At 45.9% G+C, this 12,686-nt stretch overlaps 1 protein-coding gene across 2 annotated transcripts in view; it reads left to right on the forward strand.

The window, feature by feature from the left end:
• The window catches only part of RAB3GAP1 (RAB3 GTPase activating protein catalytic subunit 1), a 434,305-nt gene that overhangs the window by 307,390 nt on the left and 114,229 nt on the right, over window positions 1-12,686 (forward strand). For both annotated transcript variants that reach the window (XM_069225057.1, XM_069225058.1), the window contains exon 19: window positions 8,491-8,718. In XM_069225057.1, the coding sequence (XP_069081158.1) occupies window positions 8,491-8,718 (228 nt within the window). The remainder of the gene's footprint in view (window positions 1-8,490; window positions 8,719-12,686) is intronic.

Genomic DNA, 12,686 nt, shown 5'->3' on the forward strand with positions numbered 1-12,686 from the left:
AGTTTCCCTTTCAATGAGTGGCTTCGCTGATCCTGGCCTACTTTACCTTCAGTCCATGTAAAGTTATAAGGTGAAGGGCTCTCATCCCTGAACACCATCAATGTGGATCAAACTTGCAAGGTACACTAAAAGAGAGACCACTCCAATCATATAAAACTCAGATTGCACAGGGTGAGGACCCCTGAAATGCAAAACTCATGTATATCAAAGGTTTAGCTGTGGGGAACTAGATCGTTGTAACACAGCAAAATATGGTCATGCAGGTGTTTTACACTCATTCATTAATCTAATTTACCTTTAATTTGACTTAATGTTGTGACCTGGACATGGCGGTAGAACCTCCTGGTAGTCACATGCATATGTGCATAATGAAGACAATACAAGCACCTAATCATTTTTTACACTGGATTTGAAAATCATATTTGTATTTGTATTTTCAAAGAGTCACCAGATAGAAGGCTGGGATGAACCAACGTATAAGAACAAAACAACCTTTATTAGGATATAGTTCATGATGCTCACTACTCTGTATGCAGCCATGCATGGGTTAGTTGTTGTTTTTGTGAATGCAAGGGGCAGTACAAAGAGGCACACAGGATACAGGTGTAATCGCCTGGTTACATAATAGATACAATGGACAAAAATGTGGTTCATGAATAACTTATTCCTATCCCTGCTGCTACAGTAAGTATTCATGTCTTGTTTGTTGTTGATATATTAAAAAAAAAAAAAACAGACCTTGGTGTCATTTAAAAAAACTTGTTGCTGATAGTACTATCTCATGCGCCGTAAACATCCATCATATCACATATACATGTTTAATCTGCTAGAGACTTCTGGTTGCAGATTCCTTACCTTTGACTTTCCCCCGGGTGTCAGTCTGGATCTGGAGATTTTTCTCGAGCAGTACCCCTGCATACCGTTAGGTGCCTTTGATCGGCTCCACTTCCGCCATCAGCAGCGTCTGGGCCAGTTAAGATGTTGTGGGTCCTATATAGGCGCATCCCCAGTACGCTGATCTCAGTTCTTTTCTTTCTGTGCCAGCAAGCGTTAATCCAAAGATAGCTACCTCTCAGTCATTTTTTGACTGGCCTTTTTTTCAACTTTTGTCGAAGTGTTTTTCAAGTTTCCAAACTCCTGTTACGTCGAGGAGGTCATCGAGGAAGACCAGTTTCCAGCTCTGTGGATCCTGACATCGGGCATTGTCTGTGATGGATCCACTCCTCGTGTGTCTTTGGTGCCTGAAGTACAACCACTCCCTGTGTTGGTCCCGACGCTGGCACCCCCGGCTCAATCCGTGCCCATCGGTGCAGCGTCCCCATTGTAATGCCTGACTCTGACTTGGAGCCAGATGGGAGCTGTACGATGCCTACTCTGGCGCCGACTGAAGCCTTGCCTCCTAGGTTGGATCCTGAGCCTTTTTCTTATGGCCTAGGTTATGGGGATGAATGTGAGGGGTAGCTGGACCCTTTAGAATATCAGCCCCCTGAAGAACGTATGGACTGGTGTTCAGGCTTGGGTAAAGCAAGCCTTCCAGATACCTACCCAGATACTGGCATGCTTTCTCCCCCTACCGTGGCTACACAGGAGGGAGCGTCCTCTTCTATGGCAGTGAGAAGAGCAGCTGAGGTCCTGGAGTTGCCTTCGGTGACAGTCAGGACTGAGCTCCTTACAGAGGTGCTTCAACCTAGAGCTTCCTTCTCAGAACCCATGCTTCCTTTCAATGAGGCTCTCACAGATTCCTTACTGGGTACCTGGTCCAAATCCAGCACAGAGGCTCCTGTGAACAGGCCAAATGCCTGCTACCATCGCCCTATCTGGGGGGACCCAAGTTTTCTGATGCATCACCCCACCCCTGAGAGCTTGATTATCCAAGCCTCCACTTCCTAAGAGGCATTCCCTGCTGCACTCCTGGATAGGGAATCCAAAAGGCTGGATACACTTGGGAAGAAGATGTTTTCTTCCACCAGCCTTTCATAGCGGTCTTTCAACACCGCATGCCTTATGGGCCGCTGCTACCACACGCTGTGGGATACGGTTGCGCAAGTGCTGCCACAGGTCCCGGAGGAGGCCCTGGCTGTACTCTCCCAGGCAGTTGCCGACTGGAGAGACGCAGCAAAGTTCACCATCTGCTGCGGACTGGGTGTGACTGACTCACTAGGCTGAGCAATTTTGTCAAAAGAGGCCCTCAGGGGCCATGCCTGGCTGAGGACTTCTGCCTTATCAGGGGATGGCCATGCTACTTTGATGGTAATGCACTTTGATGGCATCTGTCTCTTCAGACTTGGTGCTCAAGCGCTTCAAGGATTCTCGGGCTATGGCCAGATCCTTGGGCCTCCCCGCAGCCCCTTGTCCCCCTCAGCATCCTCTAAGCCTTCCTAGTCTGATTCCCCACCAAGGGCCAGTCGGAGGCAGGATCCACCATCACCAGCTTCGCTGGTAATCCATCACATCAGACAGGTGGGTTTTACAGATAGTCCGAAGGTGCTACCCCTCCATCCATGCCACCATCCTATGATCGGATGATGGAGGATTACCTATCCCTTCTCTACGAGGAAGTTACTGCTCTCTTGGTCAATGGAACCATAGAAGAGGTTTCTGTGCCAGAAGTACGTTGGGGCGCTATTCCCACTACTTTCTGGTACCCAAAAAGTCAAGATGCTTACTCTGGCTTAGGTTCTATCTGGCGCCGGACCCAGGAGACTGGCTAGTGGCATTGGACTTGCAGGACACTTATTTCCATATTCCAGTCCCGCCTACCCACAGACGTTACTTGTGGTTCACTGTATGCCACAAGCACTTTCAGTTCAATGTACTCCCCTTTGGCCTTGAGTGTCTATCAAGGTGATGGCAGTGGTTGCTGCTCATCTGCCCACATCAGGGGTTTCAGTCTTCCCCTATCTCAGTGACTGACTGTTTAAGGCAAGTTCACCCCAAGATGTCATCTCCCACCTCCAGACTACATCGGACCTTCTGCATACGCTTGGGTTCATTATAACTGCCAAAGTCACACCTGACACCCTCTTGGATGCTCCCTTTCATCTGATCCGTTCTAGACACACAGTGCATTTCTTCCTGAGCAGCGAGTCCAGGATATTCAGGCTATGATACTGATGTTTCAGTCTCTATCCTGTATTTTGGTGAGAGGCTGCTAGGCCTCATGACCTCCTTCACCCTGCTGGTAACACATGCCAGATAGTATATGTGGGCTCTGCAGTGGGACCTGAAGTTCCACTGGGTCCAGTATCAGGGAAATCTCTCCTACAAGGTCCAGATCTCCGAGGGAACTGCACAAAGTCTGCAGTGGTGGTTGACGAACCTGGATATTGGGTAAGAGGCAGAGCTCTCTCCTTTACCCAACCAGATCTGACAGCAGTGACAAATGTGTCACTCCTGGGATGGGGTGGCCATCTGGAAGAGGTGATCAGAGGCATCTGGTTTCTGGCGGAATCTGGACTCAACATTGTGTTAGAGCTCTGTGCAATCCGACTAGCATTGAAGGCATTTCTTCCCTCTATCAAGGGAAAGATGGTGCAGTTGTACACGGACAACACCACTGCCATGTGGTACTGCAACATGCAGGGGAGGGTCCTTGACCCTTTGTCAAGAGGCTCTCTTCCTCTGGATGTGGCTGGAACAGCAGGGCATACCCATGGTGGTTCAGCATCTGGCGGGCTTTCTGAACACCAGAGCAGACAAACTCAGCCGAAAATGCCTAGTGGATCATGAATGGTGTCTCCATCCGGAGGTGGCGCAAGGTATTTTTCAGCAATGAGGAGAGCCTTTTTTAGATCCGTCACCTCCGTAGAGAAACTGCAATGTCAGCAGTTTTGCGTGTTGGGGTTTCCAAGGTTGCAATCGCTCAGAGATGTTTTTCGTCTCAAGTGGAACTTGGGCCTCCTGTGCGCCTCTCCGTCCATACCACTTATGCCCAGAGTTCTCAAGAAAATAAAGAATAATCGGGCCCAAGTAATCCTTTTGGCTCTGGACTGGGCACAAAGAGTTTGGCATCACGAGCTACTGAACATGTCCATTGATCCTCTGATCGCAGTGCCCCTTCAGAAGGATGTTCAGTTGCAGCAGCAGGGGAAAGTTCTGCACCCGAACATGCCCACTTTTAACCTTCTTGTGTGGAGATTGAGCGGCAGCAGTTGACAGCTTTTGACCTTCCACCCGAAGTCTGTAACGTACTCTTGGTAGGTAGGCGTTCCTCCACCAAAATGGTATATTACTGCCGCTGGAAGAAATTTGTGGCATGGTGCACAGACATGTCTGTTGACCCCCTTTCTACCCCTTTTTCTGCAGTTCAATTGTTTGTCCTTTCTTTGGCCCAGCAGGGTTCTGGTATCATTTTTAAAGGTTATGTGTCTGCTATTTCTGCATTTTTGAGGCTCCATGATCAGCCTTCTTTGTTCAAGCCTTCTATTGTTTATAGGTTCCTTAAAGAACTTACACATCTCTTTTCTCCATCCTCATTTGATTATTCCCCAATAGCATTTGAATTTGATTTTGACCAATCTGATATGTGATCATTTCAAGCATAACTTGCTGTCATGTTCCTGGCTTTCCTTCCAAAGACCCACAACTGCATGGCACCCAACTTGTGCCTGGTGGAATTTCATCTAGGTAGGTCCTCTAGCAGTTAACGAACCCTGCAGCTCTGGCAGGCACCCAGACTACAACACCTGGTCTGCTTTGAGTGTCTCATCCCCTTCTCCATATGGAACAGGCCTGTACCTTCTCAGAGTCTGCCCTGATCCATTCACTACCTTTCTCTGGTCTTTGCGCATATGGGAGCCTGTGTTCTCATCAACACAACTGTCATAATGCAAGCCATGTTTGTTTCTGGTTCTAAATCAGGGGCGCTACTGCCCAAGAGACATCATCACCCTCCTTCTCCCACACCCCTACATCTTCCATGGCCTACTACTATTGATTTCTGCCTCAACTCAGGCAACCTGGTATCGCGTTGAGTGTCCATTGCTATCAAACCTGTGCTAGTGGCACCAGGGAGAAACACCTTAAGTATAAGATACAATAAGCACTCCTATTCATCAGAGCAGGAACCTTCCTCCCATTGATATTAGCTTCAAACACAAACCTGTGGTGTTTGGATGGATGTTCTTAATAGCATTTTAGCTGCTTTCCCAAATGACTATTCCTGCTAGGGTGAGTGCAACAAGATCCTCTCTGGTCTTTTCACCCTCTGCTCAGCACACTTGCTATAATAGGCGAACCTTCTAGAGCAGGGTTCTGCAAAGTCGGTCCTGGAGAGCCGGGTCCATGACAGGTTTTTAGCATATCCACATTTAGAAAAAAGATGTTTAAGAAATCTACATTCTTCTAAATGTGGATATGCTAAAAATCTGGCATGGACCCAGCTCTCCAGGACCAACTTTGAAGAACCCTGTTCTAGAGGGTCATTCACCTGACAATCCCTTTTGCAGTGCTCCTCATTGTGACACCTGTGACAATAAATCACTTTGGACTTGGAATAACCTTCCTGTCCTCTCTTTTACATGAGGGTCCTGACTTGCAACCCAGTTTCCTTTGTGCTTATGTTTTCCCTTATACTCTTCAGAATTACCCTCCAGTTGGAATTAGTCTGTTAGGAGTTCCTCTCATCCACTAGCTTACATCCGGGATGCTCCAGCCTCTGTTAACCATGTTAGCTAACCACTTGTCGGTCAACACTGCAAGTTTATCTGCACTCACTTCTTTCAAGTCTGATGGGTATTGCCTAAGTGAGTAGAGCACTCATTGAGGTGCTCTGCCACTATTAACTGGCTGAAGGCATGAAAATCCTTGGCCTCCATCCCTCTCACACACCCATTCTAACCATGCAGCATAGTATGAACCCATGTTTCAAAGTGAATCTCTTCTGCTTTCTTTGAATCTCTTAGGGTACTGAGTTGGCTTCAGCCAATACCGTCATTGGCTCCTAATTCATTTGATCTGCTATCGGCATTCTTTAAAGTACTGCCGTTCCTTCGGTGGGCAAGGGGCTGCATTAAAAAAAACTCCATCTTGGCCTGCTCTCTACAAGTGATCTCAAAACTCACAAACCATTATAAAATATGTGCACACACATATATACACACATGTGCACAAGCTCTTTTGGAGGTTTTTTAGTCACATCTGAAGAGTTAAAATTGCCTTTCCCTGATGTAGATGTCTTTGCTGCCATATGGAGCTCTTCCTTCTCTAAGGCTTTCCATTCCCTCTCAGTTTTTTTTCTTGCCTTTTGGTGCAATTTATATGGCTACAATATTTCTGTAGATTTTTCTCTGGTGGTTCAGTAATGATATTGGCTGATGGGAACAACAGAAGGCCAAATCCTAGTACGTTTTAACAAATACTATAATTCTTTTTTTCCAAGATTGAGGGATCCAGCTCATACCAAATACCTCGGTCAGCCAGCATAATTTGATGCATGTATTTTAACCCCCCAGTGCAGCACAAAAGTTGAGTCCCTAAAAGAATTTGACTTGCTTCAAATGATAGCCATTCAGTGGCTCAGAATACAGTGTCTCAAAAAACAAAAAGCAGCAAAGATATTCTGAATTTCTTCATGTGAAGTTAAATTCATATCTTCCCATCTTATCATTTGTATCCCATTGCTGTTAGTTTTTTTTAACTATCTGCCTTGTGAGCTTCTTTGCACGACTGTTTTGCTTAATGTTAAGTTCTGATTCCCATGCAAGGTATAACTTATGAACTCTAGTCAGGTTCTTCATGAGCCATCTTTGTACAGTTTCCTTAACTTCCTTCTGATGCTGATTGCGCTGATGCTGATTCTTAAGTTCTGGATTGCTAAGGTTTTCAGTCTGTGTTATTCCCCTTCAACATTACACTCTAGCGTTTTATTCTTGCATTTCATTGTTTATATTTCCGAAACATGTGTCTTTGATTTGGTTTGATTTGAAGGTTAACTGCCTCAAGACTGATTTTATTGTTAACGTTCCTAATGTACCCAATTTGAGTTTCTTCTTGTTGGAATTTTGAAGCGATGTCTGCGAGCTGCAGAATTATTTCTGATTTTCTGGCCTCAGCCTTCACTGCAGTTTGAACCACTTAGTTTTGGATCTGTTCTAATTTCAATGAGTGAGTTTGTGCTTTCAGGGGTTGCCCTGCCCAAGGTTGAAATTTCACTTTTAAGGCTGATGAGACCACCTCTTTACCTGATGACATCTGTTTACACTCCTGTTGAAGGGGGTTTCCTTTACAGATTGCATCACTGCCATTAAGATCTCAGTTAGCACTTTGCCCTGTTGTCTATTATTGGGAGTAGCAGAACTGTTTAACACTAACGTTTTAACTCCTGTATTGAAGGTGTTCTGAATAATTGGGTTCTTACCCTGTGTCATTGTAGGCCCCTCAGCATCACCATCTCTTGTTAGACCCTGAATACTCCCATTGACATCTTGTTGTACAGCACCCCAGCTATCTAACAACAAGCCCTAGTTTAGCTTTAGTGTGGCTAACATAGAAGGTGAACCCTAACCTTGAAGGTGCTGCAATGTTTTCTCCAGACAAGTTGATGTGCTGAAATCCTTCCCACAGGGCCAATTAGGCGGTCTTGGAAGTAATAACATCAAATTGTAAACCAACTTTAGCAGATCAAGCAAACACAAGACTCACCCTCTTTTTCTGGTCACCATTCCATTTCTTATAGACCTGTTATGATAACTTGTTAAACCCTTTTTGAGATTGTCTTGATTCCTAGCTTTAAAAACATTTTTCATCTTTTGGTGTGGAGTTGAAAACTATTCTGTAAACTAGCTTTAGCCACTTCTTTCAGTCCTGGCATTGCACAGTGCAGAGCTTGAAGGACTCCAACCATGCTTGTAGTCTTCCAGGCCAAAGAAGGCAATATTGGCCACGTTGATTTCAGAAGTTGCTTGGGGATATGGAATATAGCATAGTCCTCCTTCAGTTTTGATAGCGCATTTCTCTCTAATAAAGTAGCAATGTGACTGATTTAGCACTTTAATATTGAGAAAAATAGGAGAACCCTGCCATAAACACACACAGGATTAAAAAAGCCTGTTGCCCACAGCATCCGTTCACCTTTTGCTTATACATTTGAGACTCTACTTTCTTGCCTCTCAAAGACACTAAAACACTTCCTTCATAGGGGTCCTGGTGAGAGCCAAGCGTCCTAATGCCTCAGTCTTCTCTCACCTTCCCCCCCCCCGACCAGAGCTGGAATTGTCACCAAAAGGCCCTTTTTTCTTAAATTGTTTAAAAAAAAATAGAAAATGAACTGATTTCACAAGCCATTTTGCATTGAGAATTGGTGCTGGTATGGACATGTTGCTTTGAGGGGTTCATTCCCCCTGCCCTGTAAAAAAAAGAAAGAAATGCTGTATAGGTTTGGAGGAAGGAGGGCTGTAAGATTAAGTATCTTGTATGTTTCACCTAATAACCAGGATGTTCAGTGGTACAGTACCAATCTTTCAGCTATTTTGAATTGTTCTTTTGTTCTAGGCAGCTAATCCTGGTTGTTGTTTGGAAGATTTTGTAAGGTGGTACTCTCCTCGAGACTATGTCGAAGAAGAGGTCATTGATGATCAAGGTAACAGAGTGATCAAAGGAGAGCTAAGCGCCAGAATGAAGATTCCTAGCAACATGTGGGTGGAGGCATGGGACACTGCCAAACCTGTCCCAGCAAGGAGACAGAGACGACTGTTTGATGATACAAGGGAGGCAGAAAAGGTGATGATATAATTGTGATACTTGCATCTAACACATGTGCAACCTAATGTTTTACTTTCATTTTAAAATGTTAAAAATGGGGTTAACCATATTCAGCAGAATTTCGAAACTACAGCACATGTATTGGTTCAGCAGTTACAAAATCACTTCTTCCAACACAAAGAAGGATCAGATCATTTTCAGTCATGGTGCAGGAAGCTAGCCTGTTGTGTGGTGGACAGCTATGGTGTTTGCACTTGGGACCACTGAAGGTTAGTACCTAGATGGACCCCCCCCCACTCCACCAGCGACCAGGAAAGCAGAGGTAGGTTACCTGGTCTTCCCAGAGACTAACAAGGGGACTTGGAAAAGGAAAGACTGCAAGACCAGGACGAGTCCTCTGGAACCCAACAGTGGATTCTGGATGCAGAGGACCTGCAAAAGAATGGGACACAGGTACAGTCCACCCATGAGTGTCCAGGTAGAACAGGAGCCACTATCTACCCTTCTGTGGATGAAGATCTGGGTCGAAGATGAAGATCAGCTGTGGAGCACAGGAGCTGCAGAGGGGTCATTGGAGTCATGCAGTAGATGTCCCACCTTGGTCGCCGGGTCGCAGTCAAGTCAGTGGTCAGGAGGACTACCAAAAAGCCTTGGCAAATCTGGGCAGAAGACGATTTGCAGAGAAGAGGAGGACCAACAAGGTCCAGGAGATTCAGCCGTTGGAGGGGTGTCCTATCTGACCCACAGCAGTCGGGAGAACCAGCAGAAGCAGTCGTAACCCCCACAGGCAACTTACTGGCAGCAGGCCAGTAAGTTGCAGTGAGCCCCAGTCAGCATACCTGGAGAGGTTTCCCACGTTGCTGAAGCAGCAGAGGAGAGACTGTCCTTTTAAGGATAAAGTACTGGAGGACAGGGCTACTTGGAGCCTGAAGATCCCTTGGAGCAGGAATCAACAAGCCTTGGTTGCTGCAAGAGTTGTGGTGCTTAGGGATTCCGTCCTGCAAGGAGAGGCAAGAGCTCATAGTCTCCCAAGTTGGACAGAAGGCAGAGGGAGGACCAAGAGGACTACTCAGAACCACCACCTGTGTTAGAGGATCCATGCAGTTCCTTTGGAGAGCAGATCCCAGCAGCGGGATGTCGTTGCCTTAGGTGCCTGCAAATGCAGAGGAGTAACTCCTTCACTCCAAGGGAGATTCCTTCTTGCTTCTTTGGTGCAGCTGAAGTCTTGCCGACCTCAGAGGATGCACAGCCGTGGAAATGTTGCAATTGCTGGATGGAACCATAGAAACAACGCTGCAGGGCGAGGTCGTCTTGGGAGTTGCAGGCTTGTTTGGTTTCTGTGAAGTCCAGCAGCAGTTCCGGTGGCCAGGAGCAGAAGAGGTCGATGCAAAGGAGTCCTGGCGGAATCTTGGATGCCAAATCTGGAGACCCACACGCAAGGGAGTCCCTAAATAACTTTAACTGGGGGGGCTTGGTCACACTGCAGGATGACCACCTATCAGAGGGGGTAGAGGGGTTGCTGACGTCAGTCACCTGTCCTGACCAACCAGATGCCCCCAGGGGCCTCTGCACATCTTGTTTCTAAGATGGCAGAATCAAGTGGCCATCTGGAGGAGCTCTGGGCACCACCCCTGGGGTGGTGATGGACAGGGGAGTGGTCACTCCCTTTTCCTTTGTTTTGTTTCAGGCCAGAGTAGGGACCGGGGGTCTCTGAACTAGTGAAAACCGGATTATGCAAAAGGGCACCCAATGTGCCCTTCAAAGCAAGCCTGTGGTGTGGGGAGACTACCCCTTCCCAGCCTTGTAACACCGACTTCCAAGGAAGTACTCACAGGATATCCTTTGTTCTGCCTCCCCCTGCTTGAGGTTGCCCAGCAGCAGGAGGGCAGAAACATGTCTGAGTGGCTGCAGCAGTGTGGGCTGCCCACTGACCCTGGACGACTGGTAGGAGCAATACTGGAGGATCCTCAAAGGAGCCCCCAGAGTGCATGGACTCATGCACCAATACTGCCATTAGTATTGGGGAGTGATTCTGACATGTTTGAAACCAAACATGCCTACATTCAGAGTTACCATTATGTAGCTGAACCACAGGTAATGTGACCTGTGGCTAGTACAGGGCTGAAATGGCTTCCCAGCACTTACGAAGTCCAGTGCATTGGAACCGGAGTTCATAGGGGCACCTCTGCTCATGCACGGGCGCCATAACACACATGAACCTGCACCCTACCCTTTGGGCTGAAAGGCTTACCATAGGGGTGACTTGCAGTGACCTGGTGTAGTAACCAGCAGTGAAAGGGTGCACACACCTTTTCAAGCAGGCTGCAATGGCAGACCTGCAGACACAGTTTGCATGAGCTCCCATGGGTGGTATAATACATGCTGCAGCCCAGGGGAGACCCCTGGTGTACCAGTGCCCTGGGTACATAAGTACCATATACTAGGGACTCACACGGGTAGACCTGTATGCCAATTGTGGGGTGTAAAGGGTACCAAAAGCAACTCAATTGAGAGGAGAGAGCACAATCACTGGCGTCCTCGTTCGCAAGATCCCAGTGAAAACACTCTAAGCACACTGATAAAACAGCCAAAAAGTGGAGGTAACCGTGCCAAAAAGGGTGACTTTTCTACACATGGCACAAGTCCCTTTATAAATAGTAAAAAATCTAAGGTCCTAAATGTGTATTTTAAGCTTGAAGTGGAAACAGTTGATGTTATTAAAATTAATATAAAATGCGCTTATTCATACCCAAGTAACCCAAAAATTGATCATGCTAGTATATTATTTACTTATTCAACCTTGTTTTGTGATACAGACTGACCATTAATCTAACTCACCACAATACCCAAAGTTTACCGGCATCCAACTTTACTTAGCCACTGTGACTTTATCCCTAAACTTGTGAATAGATCTAAACTGCATATCGATTTTTCTTTCATCAGTGCTCAGTTTACTGGTACACTGTGAAGAATTAAATTGAAAGGATTTTTATTTTATTTGTCTACAAGTGCATTGACATTTTAAGCAAAAATGTCCTACATAAGAGAAGAACCCTTACATAGCATGACATGTAGTTGTAATAGTAAAGATAAACTAGAGTAAACTACTGACACTTTAAACAGAACAAATAGACAGGTTACATGGTGTAGTCGCAGGTTATACTTTTTATAATATGGATATGGTATGCATCTTAAGGTATCCTACTCCTAATCCTTGAGATGATCCCTTAGTCCTTCATTAAAATAGTCATGTGTTAGATAGGCATGCATACCATGAAGTGGGGTGGAAGCTGTACACAGTGGTTTGTGTGGTAAGTACATTTTAGTTCAAGGAGAACAGATTCCTGATGGGTATGTAGTAGATCAAGACTGTAGTGATGTAGTGTATGAAAATTGAATTACTTAAAGCATAATTGTCAACAGGTTATAGAGGCTCTGTTTCAGCTGAGAGTCGCAGAGCTCGATGGTGAAAAGCTGGATGTGTGTCAAGGCAAGTTGAACAAGGTCCTGGTTGCAAAATGCATTACTTTGTCCAGAGGTGAAGAATTTTAAACAATGCCTACTAGGAGGCTGTTACGTTCATCAGATTTGTTGAGTACTAGGAAACTAATTAGTGCATTAGCGGTATGAAAGGGAAGTACCTTTGATGTGGTAATAACTGACTATCATACTACTCTGGAGAGGTAGCAGAAATTAACTCTTCCATGCACCTCAAAGGTTGAGCAGTACACCTATATTTTTAGTTGAGGCAGTAAAGGTGTAACCTTCTGTGGGGGAGTAGATAGAGGCTGAAGAGATGATGACAGTTGAGGGGGAGGAAAGGTAGAGGACTTCAGTATAACTGACAGATGTGTCATCTAGTGTTGAGTTGCACTGAAACAGCCTGAGATGCTTGCTTGGAGGTGGAAAGTCAAGGTGAGGAAAGGTCTCTGTGTCATCGGCATAGAGATGATATAGAGAATCCAAAAGAGGGGGTGAAATCAGTA

This window comes from Pleurodeles waltl, chromosome 3_1, assembly GCF_031143425.1.
Source record: "Pleurodeles waltl isolate 20211129_DDA chromosome 3_1, aPleWal1.hap1.20221129, whole genome shotgun sequence".
Lineage (NCBI taxonomy): Eukaryota > Metazoa > Chordata > Amphibia > Caudata > Salamandridae > Pleurodeles > Pleurodeles waltl.